We start from the raw sequence: 25319 nt of genomic DNA, 5'->3' as shown, positions 1-25319 counted from the left end.
TTAAAGGCCACGTCTGGAATGGATCCATTATGAGGTAAGTGATAATTGAAGTCTTGGACACAAATAATATAATTTAGGGGTAGCTGTTGAGTAGATGCCCTCAGTGCCCTCCCCACATCCCTGGCATGTTACCATTTCGTTATGCTCTCCCTACTTCTAACTGCCTACCAGTATCTGCTTTTCTTTCCCTGAGGACTTTTCTGGGAGCCGTGGGACTAGAGGCCTCTCCTTTCCAGGTCTCCCCCAACCTCCTCACACCCCAGGGGGTCTGGAAGTGCCATGGAATTAATACCTACCCCACACCTACAGCAGCCCTCAACCAGTGATTGACCCTTGTGGTGGGTTAATGCTGAAGCTGGCTGTGTTTCACTTTGGATCTCGAAGATTCCTACGGGATTAAGCTCCAACGGTCGTGATGTAGCTGCCTTTGTAACACACCCTTTATTGACTGCCTTCCCTTCCCTGTCTCATTTCCCTGCTCCCCTACCAGTGTTTCCTGCCCTTCCCCACATAAACTACTCACATTTAGATCCTCATATTAGGGTTTGTTTCTGGGGAACCAGAACCAAGACAGACCTCTTGGAAAACACCTGCAATTAAAAGTCAGATGGGAAGAAGAACTGCATCTTATCATTTTTCTGATTAAGAATTATTTTATTTTCTGACTGCTTCCTGGAATTTCTCCCTGGGTGTGCTGTTGATAATCTCAATCCTGACAGGGCCAAACTGATATCAGAACTTAAAAAACAGACTGCTCCCACGTTGATCAGGAAAAGATTTCTAGCATTTTGCTTTCTTTCTGTTCATCTCTAAAGGGAAACATTTTTAAATGAATTTAGTAAGTACTATGTGTTCCTAATTTTCTCTGATTTGGGGTGTGAATAGCACCTCAAACAAATATAGCTTGTAGTATAACTTCACTGCTAGTTATTTTTATTTGATGATCTGAGTCTTGGCTTGAATTCCTGGAATCTGGGATCAGTTAGTTTACATTTAGATTCGCTCTAGAAGTGTTAACCTCAGAGGTAGGTTAGCAAATATTCCAAGTATCAAAATAAGCACGAAATGTAATTCACGATCCTAATCCTTGTGCACTCCTTAGGAATCAGTCTCTTGCGGAGGTAGCCAATTTTATAGATTTATTTTAAGAGGTTTTTGTTAATACTGTATAGTAAAATTCATCCTGGCATATGATTCATAATTGACTTTCATAATTTTGCTTTAAAATATTCTGAACTTTCAAAAAACACATGGAATGTGACATGTAAAGAAGATTGGTGATGAATATAATATCTCAGTTGAGGTATGCTTGTTTATGTTTAGTAAATTAAAGCAAATCTACAATCTTATCATTCATTCATTCATATCATTGCTCAAATAATGTGTGCCTTGCACGCAGTAAAAGTTCTTCATAGTCAATTTTAATGATCATACTATAACCCATTGTTTGGCAGTATCATAATTTGCTTAATTTCTCTCTTGGATACTTGTAGGTTGTTTTCAGTTACGGTTGTAAACAATAGCTTGACATGCACCCCTGTTCACAAATGTGACTCAACATTTTGCATGATTTTGTTAGGATTGATTCCTAGAAGTGGAATTACCAAGTCAAGAGCATAGACACATTACATATTTCAGCCTGTTGCTGTACTTTCTAGTTCTTTCCAGAATATTTTCTTTAGTGAGAGAAAAAAAATTATAGGCTACCTTAAAACAAGTAGACTAATAGCTTAAGTTGTTTTCAGTTTTATTTCAATTGTTAGAATTTTGGTTTACTGTGCCCAGTTTTCTCATGTTAATGGTACTAAAGCCTGTGGGTTGTTCTTAAAGTGATGATTTGCATACACAAGAGTGATATATTTAATTTTGTATTCTATGAGGTTGTTTTTGTAAATAACATTTCAAATTTAGTAATGTAACACTGATTTCAGTCACTGTAATCTAGAGAGTATACTGTGAAATGTCACCAGTGTCCATCGTGCTTAGCTTGTTCTAGTGTATTTGCCTCCTCTCTGGAAACCTAAATATTTCATTTAGCAATTTCCTCTCTTACCCACATGGTCATTTTACTAAAAGTAAATCTGAGAAAAGTAATGTAACTAGGAAAATACTGATACTGAATATCATCAAATGGGTACTCTTGATACATTTCTAAGAATATCCGTGTTTACTTTGAGAAAATAATTGTAAACAGTAAAATTGAATACCAATTTTTTTCAGCAGTTTTTTAAAATTATTAATTTAATTCAAGAAATATTTATGGACTGCTTTTTATGCTCAGAAGATATTTCTGTGTTCAAGGGAAAATTACTGTTGTGTATATCTTATTTCCCATTATGATGAGTAAGAATGTTCTCATTCTGAGAATAAAGATTTTATTTTGAAATAAATGTTTATCTTTAACTCATTCTTATTATAATAAATTGCATAAAAATAAATAAAACATAAAATTAAATAAAGGATAGGCAGGGAGATCTCCTCTAAACGACTTTAATGTTTATTATTAACATCCTCACCTCAACTTACCACCTCCTTGGGTGAGGGAAAATTCCACTTTACAGTTACCTATATTGGGATTATGAAGGTAGCATTCCCATTTTTTTTGACAGCATAAGGTGAGAACTCTGTATGGTGGATAATCATGAGGCACTCAGAAGTTGAGAAAGATATCTCAGTTCCCTAGCCTCAGTGTCATAAGAAACCAAAAGAAATGATAATTTTCCAGGCTGATATCCTGGCTGCCTTTTATTAGTGTTTGTAATAAAACCTCTTCTGCTTGGAACTCAGCTGTTTTACAGTCTCATCTAACTAGAACCCAATTGAGAGTCAAGAAATAGTCATAATTTACTTCTGATTAGCCAAATTGGAGTACTCTCTTCATTGAAAATGTGAATTTAGATATAATGTTTGCTTTTGGATCCCACTCTAAAGTTCTTATCCTCTTAGTGGGTGAGTGAAGCATGGAGATGATGAGCAAGGAGGGCAGAGAAAATGGCAGGCAACCTCATTTTGGGATTAGGTGCGATGGAGAGTAGGTACTCATGACTCCAGTATTTTTCTGGCCCAATAATGTCATAACCAGGATCATAACCACAGGCAGCTGTGATATTGACCTTTTCTGATTATTTGCCACCAAGTTTGCTCTTCTTTTTGACACTGCCTATGGGCATGGTACTTTTCTACACTTTGGTCCAAGTCAACTCAGTTCCCTCCAGCAGCAAAGCTGCTGCTTTTCATGCCTTTCCCAGCTCTGCTAGAACTACTGGATGGATGGAGCTGGGGGGTGGTGGTGTATGGGGATGGCTCCAGGCTAAAATGCTGCTCCCACTGTTCTTACCCTAAGTTCGGTAGTTTGTCTTGAATAAAAGCTTCTCTATTTCTCATATGCCATCAGTCATTTTCCAGAGTCCTGAAATGGCTGTTTTTGACTTTTTTTTCTGCAGTTTTATCATTGTTTTATGAGAAGAATTGCTGAACTCATTGCACTGTTTGGAAGTTCTGCATTCTGGGTCCAAGCTTAATTGGAATCTTGGAAATCGTATTTTGAGTGAGGCCTGAGGAGAAAACTATCCAGATTATGAATGACCTAAATTGTACTTTTTTTTCTTTTCTGGGGCCAAAGATTTTAGAATTTTAGAGCTAGAAGGGGTCTTTGTTCTGCTTTCTCTTTTTTCAGATAAATAATTGGAAACGTTAGTGCCTTGTGCAGTTATCACACAGATTGTTGGTGTCAGAACTGGATTTGGAAATGGATCACTCGTGAGTCAGTCATCGCTTCCCCTCTCCCTGTGCAGCTGTGGTCCTGATGCCCTTTCTCCACAGACTCAACCCTTTGCCCTGAGCTAATCCTGCCCAGGTCAAAGAGCACATGAGGATTCTCAGCCTTGCCCAAAAGTGAGGTCTGGCCTGAGTTGTGCTGCCTTAAACCAGAAGCCTTAAACTATCAGTCTTAGTCAAGCCCCCCAGGAGATTCTGATGCACATTCAGGTCTGAGAACTGCTGGCATAGAGTAAAGGCTCAAAAGGTGGTTGAAGTTGTCATTAGTTATATACACTAGAAATTCTGATAGCCAATACACTATTATTTTTCATCACAGTTAAGATCATATTCATTGTAAGACACATCATTGTTTTATTTACTTGGAGAAAAGAACCCTCTGCAATTTCGACTATGAAACAATGCTTTCATAGTACTTGTTTTATTTTATACATGTTGGAAGAGCCTTTTAAAGGTAATTTAAAAAATATCATTACTTTATGCATACAAAAAAAGGAGAGTATAAGTAAAATAAATTGATCAAGGAATTCCTTAAACTTCTTCACATTCAAAAACAGACACTCCTGAATCTCTTCTTCATTCCAAGTCTTCATTGCCCATGTTTTTCCATGAAACATCATCCTCTGTGTCATCAAGAGTTGCTGAATCGACATTTCTTAAGAGTGTTCCATTATCATTTCTGGATTTTTCTCTCAGCCTCTGACACTGATTCTGCAAATTTTGATGTGTACGCACAGGAAATGATAACTATGTCAGGACTGCCACCTGGCTGACAGTGATTATAAGATGCATCACAGTTTTAGACATTTTTGAATGTTAAAAAACAAAACAAAACAGTATGGCTTAGAATCAAAGAAATATAGTGGTAATTTTGGAATAGTCTTTATTTTCTACTTATTTTCTAGAGATGAATCCTGTAGACTGTTCTTTATACAACTGTCCTCATCCATTCTTTTTTTTTTTTTTTAAAGATTTTATTTTTTCCTTTTTCTCCCCAAAGCCCCCCAGTACATAGTTGTATATTTCTCATTGTGGGTTCTTCTAGTTGTGGTATGTGGGACGCTGCCTCAGCGTGGCTTGATGAGCAGTGCCATGTCCGCGCCCAGGATTCGAACCAACGAAACACTGGGCTGCCTGCAGCGGAGCGCACGAACCTAACCACTCGGCCACGGGGCCAGCCCCTTCATCCATTCTTTTTATAACAGTCTAGCATCCTTAGTTTAGACCTTGGTTATATTTAGGTTGGCATATCTTTTCCTCCAGAACCTTCTTGCCTTATTGACTATTTTAAGTCAGATTTTTAGTCTCATGAAATGTAGCTAACCCTATGGAATAGTGACTGTATTAGGGTTCTCTAGAGAAACAGAACCAATTATATATATGTATATATATATGTGTGTGTGTGTGTGTGTGTATATATATGAAGAGAGGGAGGGAGGAAGGAGTGGGGAAGAGAGAGAGAGAGAGAAAAGAAAGAGAGAGAATGAATGTGAATTGGCTTATGTGATTGTGAAGGCTGGCAAGTCCAAATTCTTCAGGGTAGGTTGGCAAGCTGGAGACCCAGGGAAGAGTTGATGTTGCAGCTTGAGTCTGAAGACAGTGTGAGGCTGAATTCCCTCTTTCTTGGGGGACCTCAGTCTGTTTTCTCTTAAGGCCTTCAACTGATTGCCTGAGGCCCACCCACATTTTGAAGATGCTGAGTGTTTTGGAGAATGCAGAATATATATACTGTATAGAAGCTTATATTCTAGTTGTTTAAAGAAGACATTCAAGTGAATGTTTAATTAAATAATCAAATAACAGCAGAAGACAATAAGGTAGGCAGAAACAATATTTAAAATTGCAGATTACATGATACAATATATAGAAAACCCTAAAGACTCCACCAAAAAACTCTTAGAACTAATAAATGAATTCAGTCAAGTTGCAGGATACAAAATCAATATATAGAAATCTGTTGTGTTTCTATACACTAATAATGAAATATCTGAAAAAGAAATTAAGACAATTCCATTTACAGTTACTTCAAAATGAATAAAATACCTAGGGAATAAATTTAACCAATGAGGTGAAAGACTTGTACACTTAAAGCTTTAAAACACTGATGAAAGAAACTGAAGGAGACACCAAAAAATGGTAAGATAGTCCATGCCCATGGATTGGAAGAATTAACATTGTTAAAATGTCCATAGTACTCAAAGCAATCTACAGATTCAGTGCAATTCCTTTCAAAATTCCTATGGCATTTTACACAAAAGTAGAACAAATAATTCTAAAATTTGTATGGAATCACAAAGATCCCCACATAGCCAAAGAAATCTTGAGAAAAAAGAACAAAGCTGGAGGTATTATGCTCCCTGAGTTCAAACTATACTACAAAACTGTAGTAATCAAAACAATACAGTATTGGCATAAAAACAGACACACAGATCGATGGAACAGGGTACAGAGCCCAGAAATAAACCCATGCATATATAGTCAATTAATTTACAACAAAGGAGCCAAGAATATGCAATGGGGAAAGGAAAGTCTTTTCAATAAATGGTGTTGAGAAAACTGGACAGCCACGTGCAAAAGAATGAAACTAGACCACTATCTTACATCATACACAAAACGTAACTCAAAATGGATTAAAGACTTGAATGTAAGACCTGAAATTGTAAAAATCCTAGAAGAAAACATAGGTGGTGGTAAGCTCCTGACATCAATCTTGGTGTGGAATTTTTGGATCCGACTTCAACAGGAAAGGAAACGAAAGCAAAAAGAAATAAGTGGGACTACATCAAGCTAAAAAGCTGCACAGCAAAGGAAATCGTCAACAAAAGGAAAAGGCACCTTAGTGAATGGGAGAAAATATTTGCAGATTATATATCTGCTAAGGGGTTAATATCCAAAATATATAAAGAACTCAAACTACTCACCAGAAGAAAAACAAACAATTCCATTAAAAAATGGGCAGAGAATCTCAATAGACATTTTTCCAAAGAAGACATACAGATGGCCAACAGACAGGTGAAAAGATGTTCAACATCACTAAATATCAGGGAAATGCAAATCAAAACCACAATGAGATAATACCTCACACCTGTTAGAATGGCTATTATCAAAAAGACAAGAAATAAGTATTGAAGAGGATGTGGAGAAAAGGAACTCTTGTGCACTGTTGGTGGGAATGTAAATTTGTGCAGCTACTATGGGAAACAGTATGGAGATTCCTCAAAAAATTAAAAATAGAGCTACCATATGATCCAGCTATTCCACTTCTGGATATTTATCCAAAGAAAACAAAAACTAATTTGAAAAGATATATGCATCCTTATGTTCATTGCAGCATTATTTATGGTAGCCAAGATATGGAAACAATCTGTGTGTCCATCAATGGATGAATGGATAAAGAAAATGTGGTATATTTGCACAATAGAATATTACTCAGCCATAAAAAAGAAGGAAATCTTGCCACTGGTGACAACATGGATGGACCTTGAGGGCATTATCCTAAGTGAAATAAATTCCACTTATATGTGGAACCTAGAAAACAAAACAAACAAACAAAACAAAACTCATAGATACAGAGAGCAGACTGGTGGTTATTAGTGGGGAAGAGGGTTTCAGAGCAGGCAAAATAGATGAAGGGAGTCAGTTGTATGGTGACGGATGGTAATTAGACTTATCGTCACAATCACTTTGTAGTGTATACAAAGATTGAATTATTATTTTGTACACTTGACACTAATATAATGTTATATACCAATTTTACTGCAATTAAAAAAATAAATAAAATTGCATACCGAGTGTATATTGCTGTTCTAAGATTCATCTTTTCCATGTTCTTAATGAAAGCAAATCTTTGTTCTTTAATAGATTGAATAGAAAGATATAAATGAAGCTTTTTAAAAATAATCTGTTAGTATAAGAGCCAGCAATGTGGCATGATCACCAAAGCCAGTTCAAGACAGAAATAGATGACAATTTTGCAGTACATTGATTAAAATTGTTCTAAAGATTGCACATTTTTTCTAATCAGACTTGTATATGTGGATAATTTTGAATAGTAGGTAAGAGTGAAAAATAGTAAATCCAGATCCCATGAGGCACAACTGAAAATCAGCTTTGTTGACTTAGTGTAATAATTCATTTATAACAGGGATGCGTGTTGTGGATATATGGTTATATGTATAATTTTATAGATATTTAGAGTCAACTTTCCTTCTTGAGTATATTTATAGTTGATATAATCAGTATGTCAGTATATTTTCGATGAATTCTTGTCTCTTAGATAGTTTTGGATCTGCTAAGTAACTTCTCTAAAAGAAAAATGTATACTATGTTGAAAGCAGGATGCATATTTTTTTTCTCACTAAAGCACTAATAAAATGGTGAGCATTAAAAAATGTTTATTGCATTAATTAGAAATGTAATAAAATAATGAAGGGATAACTAAACTTTTAGTCAGATTGGTGATACATCTTTATAGTATTTATTTACTCTGTGTGAGAAGGGAAGCTAGAGGTCAAGAGAAGAAAGAATGATTAAAAAGACAAATTTGAACTATTTGAGAGTATGGTATCTGTGGATATTATGTTATGTGCACTGGTTAACTTCAGGCACCAATTCTATTCTGCATTCCGTTATTGTTAGAATGAAGGACAAAAATAGCTCTTTTCTTCTGCATTTCTGTAAAAGGACTGGTTTCACAGCAAAGATTGAATGCCAGATGGATACAGTGTTTTTAAAGTTCTGAAATGATTTTTGGGAAAGATTCTTTTTTTAAAATGTTTAACCTATTACAATATAGTTAGTTTTAATTAGTTTTCTTAGTAGTAGGCCTGTTAGATAAGGGCTATTAGTATTTTATTTCTTTCCAAAGGTTGATCTTGTAAATTCACTTTGCACCTAGTTTAATGATCCCCCAACAAAATAGCTTTATTTTTCTTTCTCTCTTTAAGATCTTAGACTTATACACTTAGCTGATGGAGGCATGCAGAGCATTATACAAACTAGAACTGTGCATTTTCCTTTTTCTGTACGAATTTTCTAAACTTTGACGGCATGACTCTAAGATCATAGCTTAATTTTACTGGAATTTAATTTAGAGGGATTTGAAGACTGTGACAAATTTACCTGATTCTAGAAATTAATGCAATTGGAAATGTCTTATTTTAAGTTCAAACTTTCTTAAAGAACTGTATCTGTCTGACAGGGTAGCTCAGTTTAGCTCCTATGTTCCAGTCTCTATGTTTGAGATTGAAGGATATGCAAATTAAAAGACATTTTTAAAGCTGCTGCCTGGGAGCCAGTTGTCTCATGGAGGAAATATGCAAAGAAGCCACCGCTTATTTCACTTGAGTGTGGCATTTTATGCAAGGACGTTTTGAAGTAATTTTCTTTATTTAAAAAAAAAGTAAAAATGGAGCCTGTGTTCATTAGTATTTATATTGGTTAGGAACCTGGTTTAAGCAAAAAAAGAAATTTTTTAGTGTTTGTTACTGAAAAGTTCAGAATCTGTTCTCTCTCTTCCTCTCTGCCTCCTTATGTTGTCTTCATCCTTTGGTTCTGTTTAGAGGCAAGATGGGGACCAGCGATGTAGGCGTGTATCCTCTTAGATTCAAATCCAGCTCCAAAGAGAACCTCTGTTCTTTAAGAGTCTGAGAACGAGTTCTGGGCTTGACTCTTGCTGGTCTTGGTTGGATCCTGTGTTCATCTCTAAACCAATTCCATGGTCAAGGGGATGGGATTCCACAATCGTTTTAGATCCAAGTCATTTGCCCAGCATTGGAGCTGGGATCAGCATCGACCCATCCAGAGCATGTGGAATGAGAGCTGGAGGGAGTAGTGCTTCACCAGAGGAAATTCAGGTTACTGTTCACAGAAGGTAGGTAAAGGTAGGCTGTGGCAACAAGGATAAATATCCAAAGTCTTGTGCCAAGGACTTTGGTGTTAACCTGGTATATCTTTTTCAGAAACTAAAACAGTAATTTCTATTAGAGTAGTATGTCCATTAGAAGGTGCATTTAGCTGATGGTAAACAGAAACTTAAAATAATAGTGGTTTAACATGATGCAGGTTTATTTTCTCTGGAGGCAGGCAGTCCAAGACTGGTGTAACATTTCCATGACAAAACCAATGGCACTTTGAATTACTGCAGCTCCTGCAATCATATTTGCATTCCAGGCTGGAAGGAAGGCAGGCAATTAAATGAGTTGCCACCAGTTGTCTACCTCTCTTTTAAGGTGTTTGACTGAGAAGTCCTGCTTGACAACTTCCACTTGTACCTCATTGGCCAGAACTTGGTCACGTGGCCATATACACGTGTAAGGAAGTCTGGGAAATGTAGTTATTTAAATAGGCACAATGCCACCCCTAATAATAATCCAATAGGTATTTTGTTAGTAAGGAAGAACTAGTGAATGGCTATTAGGTAGGTAGCTAGTAGTCTTTCATCATGAGTTAACTTGTTAACTGATATGGATGACATAAGAGGCTTATTTAACAACCCAATAAATTTTATACATTTAAGATTTAAAACTCATCTTAGAAGTAGATGGTAATATAAATAATAGAACTAATGTATACCCTAAAATTGGTAACGAGGTGTGCATTGAATGATTATCAAACAAGGAGGTTAAAGGAAGAGTTAAAGATGATTCTGATTCATCTATTTCTTGGATGTTTGGCTATAATGATGCCCTTTACCAAGATAGGGAACGTAAGAGTGCCGGGTTTCACCAGAAGTTAAAGAGTTAAGTTTTGGACATTTAAAACTACAAATACTGGCATCAGATGACATCCGGGTGATGTCATTTGTTCACCAGCTGCACATTTTGATATCTATTGTGCATTTTCTGGCAGAGAACAGAGAACTGGATATTTTAGAAATTCTCTGGCTCCCTCAGCCCCTCTCTTTCACCTTGTGATCTAGGATACTGAAAGTTCGGGAGAGCTGGGTCCAAAGGACGGTCAATTCCAACTCCATAGCTTAGAACAAGAGCAGTTGTTGATTAATCAAGCATCGCTCGGGTGTTTTGAGGATGTGAGGTCAACTGTCTTAGATTTGGTACAGTTCTTTGCAGGGTGTGGGAGTGAGAGGAGGCAAATGGATTTACGAAAGTGAGTGATACGTGCAAAAGTTAATTGATAACGTGTTATTCCTAGGGAGCAAGTGAGACTTTATTTTAGGCTACTGGAGAATTATGTAGAACTGCAATATTATCTTCCAGGAGAAATGTACCCCGAGGGGCTTTTAACTCTGCTTAAGCATTTGATGGCTACACTATAAAATCACCTTGTCTTCTGTCGCTTTAATAACTGAATTATAGCTGTGACTTGCTTTGAACTTTAGTTCAGCATTTATTGAGTGAGCTTTTTGCCTTTTTCTTATCCTAAGTTCTGGAAATACAACTATTTAATAAGGGAAAAATGCCTTCAAGGTATGCTGTGTTATCATTACCTGTTTATCAATCTCTACTTTTTCATGTCATTTTAGGGTAAATTCCAAAGACAAGACATTCCACAGAGCTTAGTGGACATTTTGTTGTTGTATGCTGTAATTTAACCATAAAGACTGAACAAATACTAAGCAGGCTAAGGCAATTTGCAAAGCAAATCAGCAGTATTTTAGTGAAAGCTACTGTTAAGGTCAATATTAATTGTTCCTAGAGTGAATAAATAGTTTTTCTGTTTATTCTTATATAATGTCACACTTGGCTCCCTATCAGCTTTGTAGCAGTTGATCAAATGGTGTTTTTAGGTCTAGAACACACTACAGATCTAGCTTTTGAGAATATACCCAGTCTGAGAAAGGGAGACAAAAGTTTCTATGTTCAGGGAGTAAGTAGCTTCTCTGAAAACCCTTGTAATTTGTGCACACGCTGAGTGGTGCCGATGTATTCTTGTGATGACCTTTGTTTGCGTGATGTCACTTGTTCACCAGTCAGGCAGCTGGGCATTTTGAAAATCTATTGTCATTTCTTGGCAGACAGGATAGAAATTGGAGCAGTGATGCTTTGAGTTTAACTGAAAGCACCTTATTTATAAAAGTAGAAGTTTTTCTTATCTTCAGTTAATCGTTAATTCCCTTATCTTATTTTCTACTTTTTTCCATTTATGGTTTTCTGCAAATAGAAAACTGGAATCATCTTACCCGTCAAAGTGGCTCTTCCTTCTACAGGCCTTCTCTTGATGAATAGTGCCATCTTCTCTACCCAGCTCTCCTAGGCCAGAAATCTGCAAGTCATCTGAGATTACTTTTTCCTTCTTGATCACCAACTTCTGCTGTGATTCTGTAGTCGCGAGATTCTTTGTCCTTGTGTGTGTTGCTTCTGTTCATGATCAAGCTTTTACCTTCTCTCTCCTGGACTTTTGCAACACCCTCTTAAGACCGCCTGTCTCCACTGCTGCCTCTCTCCCATTCAGCCCCCACAATAACTGCTGGTGTAATCTAGCAAAAAGAAATTGGAGTTACGTTACTCCTCTTTATGTCCTTCAGTGACTCCACATTGCTTCTGAGTCAGGATTGGACCTGAATTTCTCACAGTGTGACTTAGAACACAATAGTCCCAAGGAGACATACAATGGTTCAAGCAGAATTGCTTTGGCTATTTTACTTCTGCCTATTATTTCAAAAGGCTAAAACATGATAAAGGTGTATTCATTCTTTATATTAAAAATTTCGTCTTGGTATGTATGAGAACACAGGTGCTCACTCTCTGTAGAACAGGAGAGGCTATTGCTTCCTCCCCCTTTCTCTCAAGAGGTATCGGACTTGGTGTTTATCATTCCTGTGTAGTTCTTTACACTTTTATTCCATATGTATGAATTCCTAAGAGGTCTGTAGCTATATATCTATATCTCTAACTCACTGTATATCATATATCCTTGTTTTACATAATTTTAAACTCTATGTAAATAATATACTACTGTATGTATGCCTCGACTTTGTTTCATCTGCGCTGTTTGTGTGACTCATCATGTAGCCCCAGTGCATTTATTTTCATTGTGTATAGTACTTTCATGGTATGAGTGTACCACAGTGTATTTGCTTTCTTGTTGATGTTTATTTGCGTTTCCTCTCCCTCCATTTTTCAGCTATCCCTGACCCTTTCAGACCAAGCTCCCATGCTCCTGGCCCAGTACTTGGGAGTAGAGGATGTATGATTAATCTTTGTGGTGGTTGTTAATTCTCATATGTTTAATGATTTTGGGTAGATTGCTTATATTTGAAATGAATGTCATGGTTGGTCAGCATTGGTAGCTGGTTTGGGCTCAAATAGGGGGTGTATATAAACTTTCTAGATTAGGAAAACCTCACTTAGGTTTTGCAGTAGCAAATGAGATCTTTTGTAGAAAATTTCTTCCTTTCCGGCAGCTCAGAGCCCTGCTTGGCAAATGCTCTCTCCTTCATTTGTTGCTTGTCAGGTAATTACTAAGGGATCCACATGGCTCTGTTTCAAAAGACCAATGAGCAGGGAATAGACTTCAATAGTCGTGTCCCCCACGTACTTGGAGATTGCACGTACCACTGACCCTTGGCCCTCTGGTCCACTGGTTCTCAAACTTTTTTTTAAGGATTGGCACCTGGGCTAACAACTGTTGCCAATCTTTTTTTTTTTCCCTGCTTTATTTCCCAACCGCCGGCCCCCGCCCCCACCTCCGCCCCCGCACACATTGTATATCTTAGTTGCAGGTCCTTCTAGTTGTGGGATGTGGGACGCCTCCTCAACGTGGCCTGACGAGCGGTGCCATATCCGCGCCCAGGATCCGAACCCTGTGTTTTGATGTCCTGTTCATTATACCTCTTTAAACAACTGTCTAGGGGGCTGAGAATAACAAGAGACCTTGTGAAGATCAGAGTTTTATATGTAAAAATCCGTAAGAGTGCCTACCACATAGTATGTTTTACATAAGTGACTGTATCAACCCCATCCTTCTCTTCATCTTTCTCCTTGTCTTATTCCTCTTCCTCATCCTGTTGTTTCAGTTTATAGCAGCTCAGGATGGAGAAGTTTAGTTATCCTGTGTGTAAAGCTAAGAAGTAGACCGGAGCCAGTACAGAGTCTCAGCTATTTTTTTCTAGCCAGGGGAGAATACTATAAAGTGGAGCTATGGAGCACTAGAAAATAGTATGTAGGAGTGGGTAGCCAGGTTCAAATAGGGAGTAATCAAGGTTGGAGTCTGTGATGGTTGTTAGTGTTACTGGCTTTTTTTTCCTATTGGTCATATGATATAATTGCTTTTCCTAACTCTTGTTGGCTGCTGTCATGTGCTTGCTTTAGGCCACTGAATCGTGAACAGAAATTTTGTATGTCATTAGTTGCCTGCATGAGATCCTCCAAAACTCTCTTTCCCTCTGGCACAGTGACTGGTTATTGTTAGATGATGGCTGCTCTGACAGCTTGGCTTCCTTGGTGACTCTGATACGAGGAGCACCCCTGGCCAGTCTTCAGTTGATATGTAGCATGCTCAAGAAATAGACCTTAGTTCTTTTAAGCTCCTGAGATTTGGAAGTTGTTTATTATTGCAACAATATTTGGCCTGTCCTGACTAATAAAGCTTTTTTTTGATGGGTTTTGAGAACTGAAAAGTCATACAATAGGATAGCAAGTATGGAAGTTTGGTGGGGGTGAGCTAGATGCCGAAAACTATGATGCTAGGAGCCAAGACCCAGAGTCATCAGGAGTGTGTAAAAATCTAACATCAGCACTGGGGAAACAAGGTGGAGGGAGGGCTTGGGATGTCCCTGCCCCGCCTTCAGAAAAGTGATAGACTATCAAAAGTATGTAAAACTAGTTAACAGACGTTGTAAAACATGTTTGTTCTCCTTGTTAGTGCGAAAATAGTAATTTAAAAATCAAGTAGAAAATAAATGCATAGGAAAATCTGGATTTAGGAAGAAGAACCTTGTTGGAGGGCTTAAAGATTGTTCAGTATCACAGAAAGTCTTACATTTCCACATTCCCTCCCCATCACACGTGTTCCCATCCACACATGCTTACATGTCCATATGTGCACGTATGTGTCACATTTTTATCAGCTTCTCTTGTATAAGTCATTACCCTCCTTGAAATATCACCTCCCTATGAGGGCTATTTGAGTACAATATTCAAAATTGCAACCCTTCTCTTTCCTTTCCCCCCATGTTCCTGATCTCTTACCTAGCTCTGTTTTTTTCCCCATAGTACTTAGCATTTTCTTTAGTTTATTTAGTATGTTTATTGTTATTGTTTGTCTTTCCCCCACTAGAATGCAAGCACCACAAAGAAAGAAAGTTTTTATCTATTTTGTTCACTGAGAACAGTGCCTGGTACATAGCAGTGTTTGTGGAACCGCAGAACATTCAGGAAGGCCGTCTGGATGTGATAGGTGCCTAGGTGTTCCAAGAAGGGAGATTCAATCTGAGGCAACTTTGTGATCTCAACCTAAAATGTGGTTGAGACATTTTAAACCACAATGTGATTCTCTTGCTCTCCTTCCCTAGCTTTTAAAATAGTTCCAGTCAAGCAGAATTAAGCTTCTTGGTGAAATCTTCAATATGTCATGTTTAAAGACTGAATTTTGAAGGTATTACAAAAAGTGGGAAAGGACACAGACTTTAGAGACAAACTACTTCCTTCTTACCTGTTAGGTGTGACTTTGGGCCAGTTCCTTAACCACGGAGTCTAAATTTCCCATATGTAAAATTGGAATAAAATGTACGGGAGCAGTTACTGGGTGGACCAAATACACTCAAAGTTAAGTGAGAGTGTTTAGTACACAGTGGGTACTGGTTTATGTTGGTTCCTTTCTCCTTCCCCTCCTCACCATAAAACAGCTTTTATTACATTTTTATTTAGTAGTATTTTACATATTTTCAATTTAACCCTAAATTTGGTTCCCACTGGCCTTTGTCAGGTTATTTTTGTAATCTATGGTAAGCTAAACTTCACAAATACAAATACACAATACAAAAAGCCCGTGTATAGCGTTCACCCGGGCATGGGTTTTTACGGGTTATTTGGAAAGGTCTGAGTTCCCTTTGTGTTATTTACACAAAAGGTGTTTTGTCTTCATCTTGTTGTCATCAAAAATATCAACAATGCTATCCTCATTGGTTGGCATTTTAGACTGTAGAGCTGGAAAGAATCAATTCCTTCCTTTTGCATATTAAGAAATTAAGTCATCTGTCTGGTAAGTGATGGAGTAAAGGATAAGAATTCGAATTGACGTCGTGTTCAGTGCTCTTTCTCCCGTATTATGCTTTCATCTAATACATATTTTCTTCTACGTGAAATACAAAATTTGATGGTTTTGTTATCACTATGATAACGTCGACACAAACTTTTATCACATGTATTTAAATTTTTGAATAGGTAACACATGCACGGAGTACTAAAAGGTGTACGTAAAAGTAAGTCTCCCTTGGCTCTGCCCCCAGCCACAACTGGCCACCGCCACTCTGTGCTTTCATTCCGTATGTTCTTCTGTTATTATACCCAAATGTCAACTGTTATATACTTTGCTTTTTTTGCTTAAAATGTAAAAGTAATATATTGTAAATGATGTGTATTTGCTTCTCAGAGCTCCGTGACCGCCTCTCCTTACTCCCAGCAGTTGTTAATTAATTGATTGATTTTTAAGTTCATGAACAAGAGCTTATTGAGCGCTGTGTTCGGCACTGTTCTAGGCTCTGGGACTGGAGGAGTGAACAAGATAGAAGAAAACCACTGTTTTCACAGAGCCTACCTTCTTGGTTTGTGGTTGGTGATGTGATAGGGGTACAAATAACAATCTCTGTGATAGACGGGAAGAGGGAGAAATGAATTTCTTTGGACATGATCAGAGGAAGCTTTAAGGAAAAAGTGGAAATTTATCTGGATTTTAAGTGATGGTAGAAATTCACTGGGAAGAAAGGGTGTTCCAGCACAAAGGCACTGGAATTACTTTTTGTTGTTTCAATCTTGTGTATCTATTTTTTCGCATGGTTAGCACTGAAGTTCTGCATTCAAGGTTACCATTTGCTTGAAATTTTGGAAAACTGATTCCTTTTGAAAGTGGCTTCTTTATTTGCGAAATAAAATTGTTCCTTGTCTTAGAAATTAATTTCTGCTGCTATCCTAATTCATTTTTCCCAATTTGTTTAGTTGAACTAGAAATGAGGATTTTCATAGATGATTTTTACCTTTTTTATACACTTATAAGAGTCTTCTTGTTTTACTTTTTTCTTACAATTTTACATGTATATGTTGTAATGAACTATTATCTGCTTCAGTGCCATTCTCAGGCAACAGCAGAGGTCGTAATCTTGGCTGCACACTAGAATCATTTGGAGAGCTTTAAAAATGCTGATACCTGGGTCTGAGGTGAGACCTGGGCACCAGGATTTTCAGAAGCTCCTCAGCTGACTGTACTTTGCTGCAAAACGAAACCATTGGCTTAAAGTATCTCAGAGGTAACTGAAGCATGCTTTCTGCTTTGGGAAAGTAGGTAACCATGGCTCATCTGAGTGGTGTGATCAATCTGTCATCTCAAATCTCTTGCTTAGAATAAAGTGAAGTGATTAGAATTGAGGTGGCAGAATGAAGTCCTTGAGTTTGTTAAAGCCTTTTATTGTTATTCACCAAACCATCAGTGAATTAAGTAAAGCATGCATATGGATAGAATAATTTTAAGGGCTTTAAATTCCTGTGTGGGTGGGGGAAGGGATAACAGTTCTTGTTTTGAGTTCTATACAAATCGAAGTCATTTGGCTCATTTTTAAAGTCAGAAGTTAACAAATCTGTTTTTACAGCCTACAACAATTGCTAATTTATTGTTAGTGTAGTTAGGCAAACTTTCTTCTCAACCTCCTGCTGACTTTGTCACCTACTTTCAATGTAATAAGTACTCTGTTACCATAAGAGGATCTTTGTTTACTCCAGTAACAAGATGTTGGACAAGGACTTGTAAACTCAAACAGTTACCTCCTGAGGTGTCAGAGAACTTCCAGAAAGAAATCAAACTGAACTTTAGACTACTCCTTTCTTTTATTCTGACAAGTGATCTAGTCTGTTTCCAGTTTGGAATTGGGAGCTGAGATCAGGTTAGGGATGTTTACTGTGATTTCACTGTTTGGTTTGAAGTAGTGTAAATTTCCAGAATACACCCGTCCCTTGCAGTATGCACTGCAGTAGGGTTTCACACTTCTTTTACATCTATTCAGCATGGTGTCTGAAAATAGCGGGGCTCAGTGAATAGAATAGATAATCAGACAGAATTGGGTTCAAAGCCTAGCTTTTCTATTTATAAGCTGTGTTACCTTGATTTATTTAACTTTTTGATCCTTAGCTTCCATGTGGAGAATTGGGGGAAATGATGTCTAAGTTCCAGGTTTGTTAATGAGGTAAAATATCTTAGATTCTTAACACAGTGCCTGCCCACAGTTGGTCTGTAATAGATAATACTTCCCTAGTTTTGATATTGAATTATTCTAGAGAATTATTCTGGTAAAAATGATACCTGAGAACAAATTAAGTTCTAAATTTTCTTTAATAATGACTCCTGAGGTAATGTATATGAGTCGCATTTTATGTAGCTGAATTTCTGAATCTTTCTGAATTTCTGATAAACCTGATAATCTCCTGACAAGGGCGTTGATATCATACCGTTGTTTATCATGATAGGTTTTATAGTTTTTCATTGTGTTTAGAGACATTTTACAAGAACTCAAAGCTTCTTTGAAAGGAGAGATTAGAAAGTTGATAGTATAGACTGGACAGTATAGTGTAGTCAGGGCATAAATACCTAGGTTCATACATACACACTGAAAATATAAGTAAAGTGTAATATGGGCCATGTTGGGGTGTAGCCAAATCAAATTATTTTATTCATTTAAAAGTGTTTATTGTATTCCTCTTTGTGCTCAAATAAGATCGTCATAGTAATGACTCCTCCTGTTTTCTGCTTTCAAAATTCTTCTCATTTTTAAAGGCGTATTTCAAATGTGGTCTGCTTTATGAAGTTGGCCCCCACCGCCCAAAAAGGAATCACTGTTCTCTGCATTCTGTCAACATGTGACCGCCCCACCCCGGGCACTTCCTTCTCTGTTTCTATTTAAGGCAGAGCTGCTGCCAGGGTTCCGGCACTGGGGTGAAGGTTGTGTGGGCTTCTGGGTAAGGGCAGTGGCTTACATCAGAGAAATTTTAATTTTAGTCTCCACTTTGTTGCATTCTTTCTCTGTAAAGATTTGTCCTTTCTGAGCTCAATTTACTTATCTGTAATATGGGGATGAAAGCTTCTACCTCATAGTTTTGTTGAAAGATTAAGTGGCGTAGGTGACCTAAGATAGTAAGTGTTCAATAAATTATAGTGAATATTGTTGTTTTGTTTGTATATGGCATGTTATTTATTGGATGTTAATATGAAGTGTGACATATAAAACCTCCTGTAGACTGCACTTTTTAGGACTGGAAACTATCACTTGGCATTTTGCATAAAGTTTAATAAATTAGCAAATATTTGTTGCTTGAATACATTAACTTTCACCTTTGCTTGATTTTTAAAAAGAGTAGTATTGGCATATATCAAAAAAACTTCATAAAAGTTGTTTTCTAAATAACTTTGTTTTAAAATCCCTACAGGTACTCTCTTGTCCCATAACTTGTGTGCTGAAATCTGAGAATTCCACCAAGATAATATGATAGGAACTTCCAGAGATCTGGAGCCTCATCCTACTTAGCCTGATGCCGGCCTTCCAGCTTTCCTGAGAGCTTGGTGCCGAGCACACGCCACTTGCTCCTCGGCACAGGCAATCATGCCATCTCTGCCTCAAGAAAGAGGTAAGCAGGTTGATTTAATCATGTTACACAATATGGGTGTATTATAGACCATTGCTGCTAATTTTTTTTTAAGAATTAAAAATCAATGGGGGGCTCTTAAAGAAACAGAGCTTATAATTTTACTTTGCTGGTGGGGGGCGTTTGTGTTCTCTGGTATGGAATTTTTGTTATTTCGGTGATATTTGGTTGGCTTATATTTCTTTTAAAGTTATTCAGGGACCCTCTCCCTTGGATCTGAATACAGAATTGCCTTATCAAAGCACCATGAAAAGGAAAATCAGAAAGAAGAAAAAGAAGGGAACCATTACTGCCAATGTTGCTGGGACAAAGTTCGAAATTGGTAGGTCTCCTGAGTCATGAGATTGTCATAATTGTTGGAAAACTAGTTTGATGTTGAAAACAATGTAGAAATTCAGAGAGAGAGTTATCTTTTATGTAATGGGTTTTTTTGTTTTTTTTAAGATTGGCACCTGAGCTAACATCTATTGCCAATCTTCTTTTTTTTTTCCTTCTTCTTCTTCTTCTTGCCAAAGCCCCCCAGTACATAGTTGTATATTCCAGTCGTAGGTCCTTCTGGTTGTTCTATGTGGGATGCCACCTCAGCATGGCCTGATGAGTGGTGTCTGCACCCAGGATCCGAACCAGTGAAACCCTCGGCTGCCAGAGTGGAGTGTGCGGACTTAACCACTTGGCCACGGGGTCGGCCCCTGTAATGGATTTTTAAATGCCTTCTATAAAATTTTCCTTTTTATGAGATATTTAACATGTCAGTAATAAAATAGAACATCAATGTAAGCTAAAAGGTTTAGTTATTAATGGGCTAGGATTAAATATATATGATTTTGATTAATACATAATTTTTAAATCAAGTATAAAATAACACGAACATTAAAACCCAATGGTTCTAACTCTAATCTTTAAATATAGATGTGCTTAGGAAAATTGTATGGTTCTAATGCATTTTTCACTTGGGGCTAAAATTCTCTTTAATCTGTAACATTCATTATTTTGTAAATAATTTTTTAAACATCAAAATGTTAAATGTAAAATGAAAAGTGCAAAATTTGAGATTTTTATTAAATAATGAGAGTCTGACTTAAAAAACAGAATAAAACCATATTTCTCTCTCTGCTTTAAAGAATTCTTTTGATGATGCTGTTGCTTTTTATTAATGGAATTCTAGTTTTTATGTGTAAGCAGTATCTGCAGAAGAATTAATTGCTTTAAGTTAAGATGCTTTTGCTCAGCATTGCAAAACTCATTACGAATACTATAAGTACTCAAACAATCTTCTTCTTTTTCTTAATAATTTTGTATTAAAAGAGTTGTGTAAAAATCATATGGCCCTCAAGGATGTTGATTATTCTTACCCTTTTTCATCTTGAGAGTCTCATTTCCATGTATAGTAATTCATGAAAGTTCATCAGCAATTAATGGAATATTTGATTGGAATTGAGATCCCCCAATATGCTATTCCAAGGGTTCCTCAGAGGAGAAAACTTTAAGCAAGTTAGAGTGGGAGGGTGCGATGTGAGAGGTTCAGGGTTTACTTGTAGCATATTTTCTAGAGTGAAAAAAGAAGAGTAAGGTGACCACTATAAATGTGATTGATGGGTGGCGTTCACTTACCCTCTCGTTTGTTTTGAAGGTTCTGGTGGGGTTCCTAAGGAACCTGGATCTAAAGGAGAGTGTTCAAGTGCAACACTCTCCCTCTCGCTTTTGCAGGAAGTTTTCCCCTGGGCTCAAGGTGCATTAGCATTCTTCATACTGATTCCCTACCTCTTTGCTGAGCCCTGCTCAGTGGGGTTTAGCAAAATTTCTGGCTAGATCAGGCTTGGAGTCTTGGATCAGGGACTGCTGGGAGAATATGGAGCTAAGTACAGGGGAGGGAAAGAGAACAGGGCACGTGTCATGGAGAAAGCGCTACCTTGCTTTTCTCTCACTTAACCTAGTGATATGCAGCAGCTAACTTCTTGTAATTTGATTACTGCTCCCTTGACAGGCTGAATTATCTAATGGAAAGATAACCAGGCCATCTGCAGGACACTAGTGTTTTTGCCCTGGCATTGCCTGTTTGCTCACGTAGAATACTTTGGCCACTACTAGTTTTCATATTAATCCTTTTTATTACCCTTGACTAAATGTTTTCACATGCATTACCTCATTTAATCTTCCAAATAACCCTTTGAAATAGGCTGCATTACTCCCTTCCTCCCTTTTCCCCTGTGTTTCCTCACTCTCATAGTGAATTTGAAGTGGCTAAAAGCCATAAGAAAATAAATAAGGAAAAATAAAGATAGTAAAATAAGATGAATCTTGTGGCTGATGAGAATACAAAATACGTTCCATGAGATGCTCTCTAGTTAGAGATGGGCATGGATTTGATTCAGAGCTTCCTAGCCACCCCAGCAAATATTGAAACATTACCAATTTTAGAATGTACAGTGTCCAGAAGATAAAATCATACTGGTTATTCAAAGGAAATGTGTGACTTTTTCTATTCCTGCATCTTGAGAGAAATTTCTCTCATATTTCCTCAGGTAGACATGTTGTGGAATAGTGAAGTACATTCCCAAAGTAGTCCTACAATTAATACATTGTGAAATTTCACATTATTATTTTTATATTCCCCTATGGCAGAGTTGAAGAAACTGAAGCTCAGTGAGAGCCACGTAACCAAGGTCACACAGATGGCAAAAGTGGAACTTGAACCTGAATTAATTTGGTGCTAAATTCATGGTTCTTTTCACGATATCATGCTGCCTAAATAAAATATAAAATTTAAAATGAGGACTGTTAAGGTGTCTTCTGTATCAAAATTCAAAGTCATTGTGTGGGTTCCTGTTTTTAAAACTCCTGAACAGCCTCTGAAAGTTCTGTGGGTCAAGGCAAAAAAAAAAGTAAGACAGATTTGTGAGGAATATATTTTTGGTAGTTTTCATTAAATGGGGACAAGAAAGATTGGAGAAGGGGATATGTAAGTTTGCAAAGGGAAACGTGAGAAAAATTGTTAGTGTGGTTATCTCTATTTTACCAATAGAGAGTTTGGTTTGGTAGAAATTCAATATGGGGCAATTATTTCATCTCTCTTTTAAAAGAGAACTCCTAAAAGACCAACATTTAAAAGCATGGATTTAGGGTTTAGCTGTCAACAACCTTTTATTTGGAACTAACACATTAAAGGAATTTCTTTTCTATGTGGTGGAGGAAGTATCTTTAAAAAGATACCAATTGATTTCTAAAATTTCAGTTCTAACAAAAATGTGATTAAATAGCTTAGCTGAAAAAAGTGACAGTTTAATACCTTACATTGTATTTTTCTCTGAAGTTTAACCTTGTCAGCTCTCCAAGCTTTGAATTTCATAATAAAAGATTTATATATGACTGACCTTACAAATTTGATTTTGTGACTCTAAAGAAAGAATGGATCTTTTCCACCATAGTTATGTAACCTGATTGTTCCCAGCCTCACTGGCCCACGAATACATTAATACCCATGTTTTAGTAACTCATTACACTTCCTCCCTCCATGATGGCCGCTAGTTCTGTTTCGCTCAAGATCTTTCCAGTTATTTCTGAGAGGCCCCAGACAATGTCTCTCATGGACTCAGGAATAGGTTTGCTCCTGACCTGCTGTTCTGGCCTCATCATGGTTCTCTGCTTCTAAGCCAGTGAAAGGATTCTTCCAGGCTGTGTCACTATTGCCCTTGCCCTTCCTATGAGCTCTGGAAGGCACAGCTGCTCCTGAGCCCTTAGGATGCCAAAGCTACGTGGTGGTCTGTGGCAGACAAGAGAGGAACAGCCCTTTCCCCAACTCTTGTACATTGCCACCAGGGCCTTCAGAACAGCGCCCAGTTTTACTAAGGTTCTCACGGAAAACAGTTACTTCAACTCAACAATCCTCTTCCCAACCTCGTCTATCTCCAATCACCGTCCTCTCCTTTTATGCTTGTGTTCTAGGCACTGTTGCATAAAAAGCCCTTTATTTCTCCTCAGCCAAAAAGCAGTCAAGAGTCCCCAGGACTTGAGACCAACAGGTGCCTGGTCATCAGTTTCACTCTTAAGACAAGTTCAGACAGTTGATCCATTTTTACCATTTCTGCTCATATATAGGGTACCAGTAAAAGGAAAACATTTAAAAATAAATTATTGAAGCACTGCTATGTAGTAACACCATTCTGTTAAGACTCAGAATTCTGTTGGAACCCAAAATTTATCCTAAGTATTTGCTATATTTATTTTAAACTTGAAATTCATTGGAACAAAAATATCAATATGTTAATTGTGATATCCAAGTTAGAGAGGAGCATATAAATAGTTGGTACTAAAAAACAAGCTTTCCTCTGAGCATAAATTTTTCAATGGGATTGGAGTGTTGGGAGCAGATGGAAGGGCCATTTTCCAAATCTCCACCGTGAATTCTGCTGCATTATTTCATATCCTGAGTCAACATAGCTGACTCGGTTTTAACTGCTAAAAATAATTTGAACTAGGGAGGTGGAAAGTATAGGATAGGTCTGATGATCAGGGGCTATTTTTACTTTTTCCCTTTTGTACCTAAACCAAGGTCACAAAAAAGCCATGAAAGCACATTTTCCTGAGTAAAAATGTTGTCTCAGCTGTGCGTATGTTTGTTGCTATGAATAATGACTAAACTCTTTAGCAGTGTGGTGTACCTGTTAAATCTCAGAGAATTGAAGCTAAGGATTTTCACTGTAACCTAAAAACAGTTGTTAGTTACTATTGAGTGTAATCTGGCCCTAGATAAATTGGTGAAACTAAAAATACGGTTATCCTATAACTAATGTGTATTTTACAAATGAAATACTGTGAGCTGGCATTTATATGTATCAGAAAACGTTTCCACAATGAATATACTTCAGAATTATGTTAATTTTGGTTTAAACTAACTGTTTCCTTGCAGTCCGTTTAGTAATAGATGAAATGGGATTTATGAAAACTCCGGATGAGGATGAAACAAGTAACCTCATATGGTGTGATTCTGCGGTTCAGCAGGAGAAGATTGCAGAGCTGCAAAATTACCAGGTGGGAAATTAATCAGGACCAGTTATTGGTCATTCGGAAAGTTGTATGAACTCCATTATAATTTTCTTTAGATAGGGTTCTTAATATGTTGAAATATTAAATTTCAGTTCTAACTTACCTGAATAGCCTGTTTTGTTGCTGTCTAGTTGTACTGACTATTTCTGTGAAGCCTGCATCTTTTCAAATTTAGCTTTTGACGTCTTTCCATCATTAAGGAAGGATTTTTAAAAGAAAATGCTTCCTGGGCTGGTGCTTTGCATTATACTTAAAGATGAGTGATATGGAATAGATTGCGGAGAGAGATCAGGGTGTGGAAATACCTTGTAATGTTGGCTTTGTGTAGTCTGGCTTCATTATTTATTTTTAGAATGTAATACAAACTTACATTAAAAAAATAAAAAGCTGAAACTAAAAAGCCAAATACATGGAATTTTAGACAATTGATATTTTGTATAGTTCTTCTTCATCTGTTAGTGTAGAGGGTGATACAAAATTGACTACAGGCAACAAATAAGTCCATTTTCATCAGTTTTTCTAGAGTGCTTATCTGTATGAATGTAGTAAATCTGGAATACCCAAAATGATTTGGACATTGAATTATCAGTTACTCAACACAGAAGAATATAACTTTAATGTCTAAATAAACACCATTTTCTGATTTCTTTAAAATTTTGCAATTTTATTATCTGATTACCATAGATTCCTTAA

General features: G+C 37.1%; 1 protein-coding gene across 4 annotated transcripts in view; it reads left to right on the top strand.

The window, feature by feature from the left end:
- Positions 1-25319, top strand: part of TTLL7 (tubulin tyrosine ligase like 7) — a 132952-nt gene that overhangs the window by 22315 nt on the left and 85318 nt on the right. For 2 of the 4 annotated variants that reach the window (XM_046645385.1, XM_046645387.1), the window contains exons 2-4: positions 19368-19565; positions 19774-19905; positions 24490-24611. In XM_046645385.1, coding sequence (XP_046501341.1) covers positions 19541-19565; positions 19774-19905; positions 24490-24611 — 279 coding nt within the window. In that variant the 5' untranslated portion in view covers positions 19368-19540. The remainder of the gene's footprint in view (positions 1-19367; positions 19566-19773; positions 19906-24489; positions 24612-25319) is intronic. The other 2 variants (XM_046645386.1, XM_046645388.1) reach the window with 2 other exon arrangements.

This window comes from Equus quagga, chromosome 18 (genome assembly GCF_021613505.1).
Source record: "Equus quagga isolate Etosha38 chromosome 18, UCLA_HA_Equagga_1.0, whole genome shotgun sequence".
Lineage (NCBI taxonomy): Eukaryota > Metazoa > Chordata > Mammalia > Perissodactyla > Equidae > Equus > Equus quagga.
Note: the sequence above shows the minus strand (reverse complement) of the source record. Positions and strands in the feature narration are given on the sequence as shown.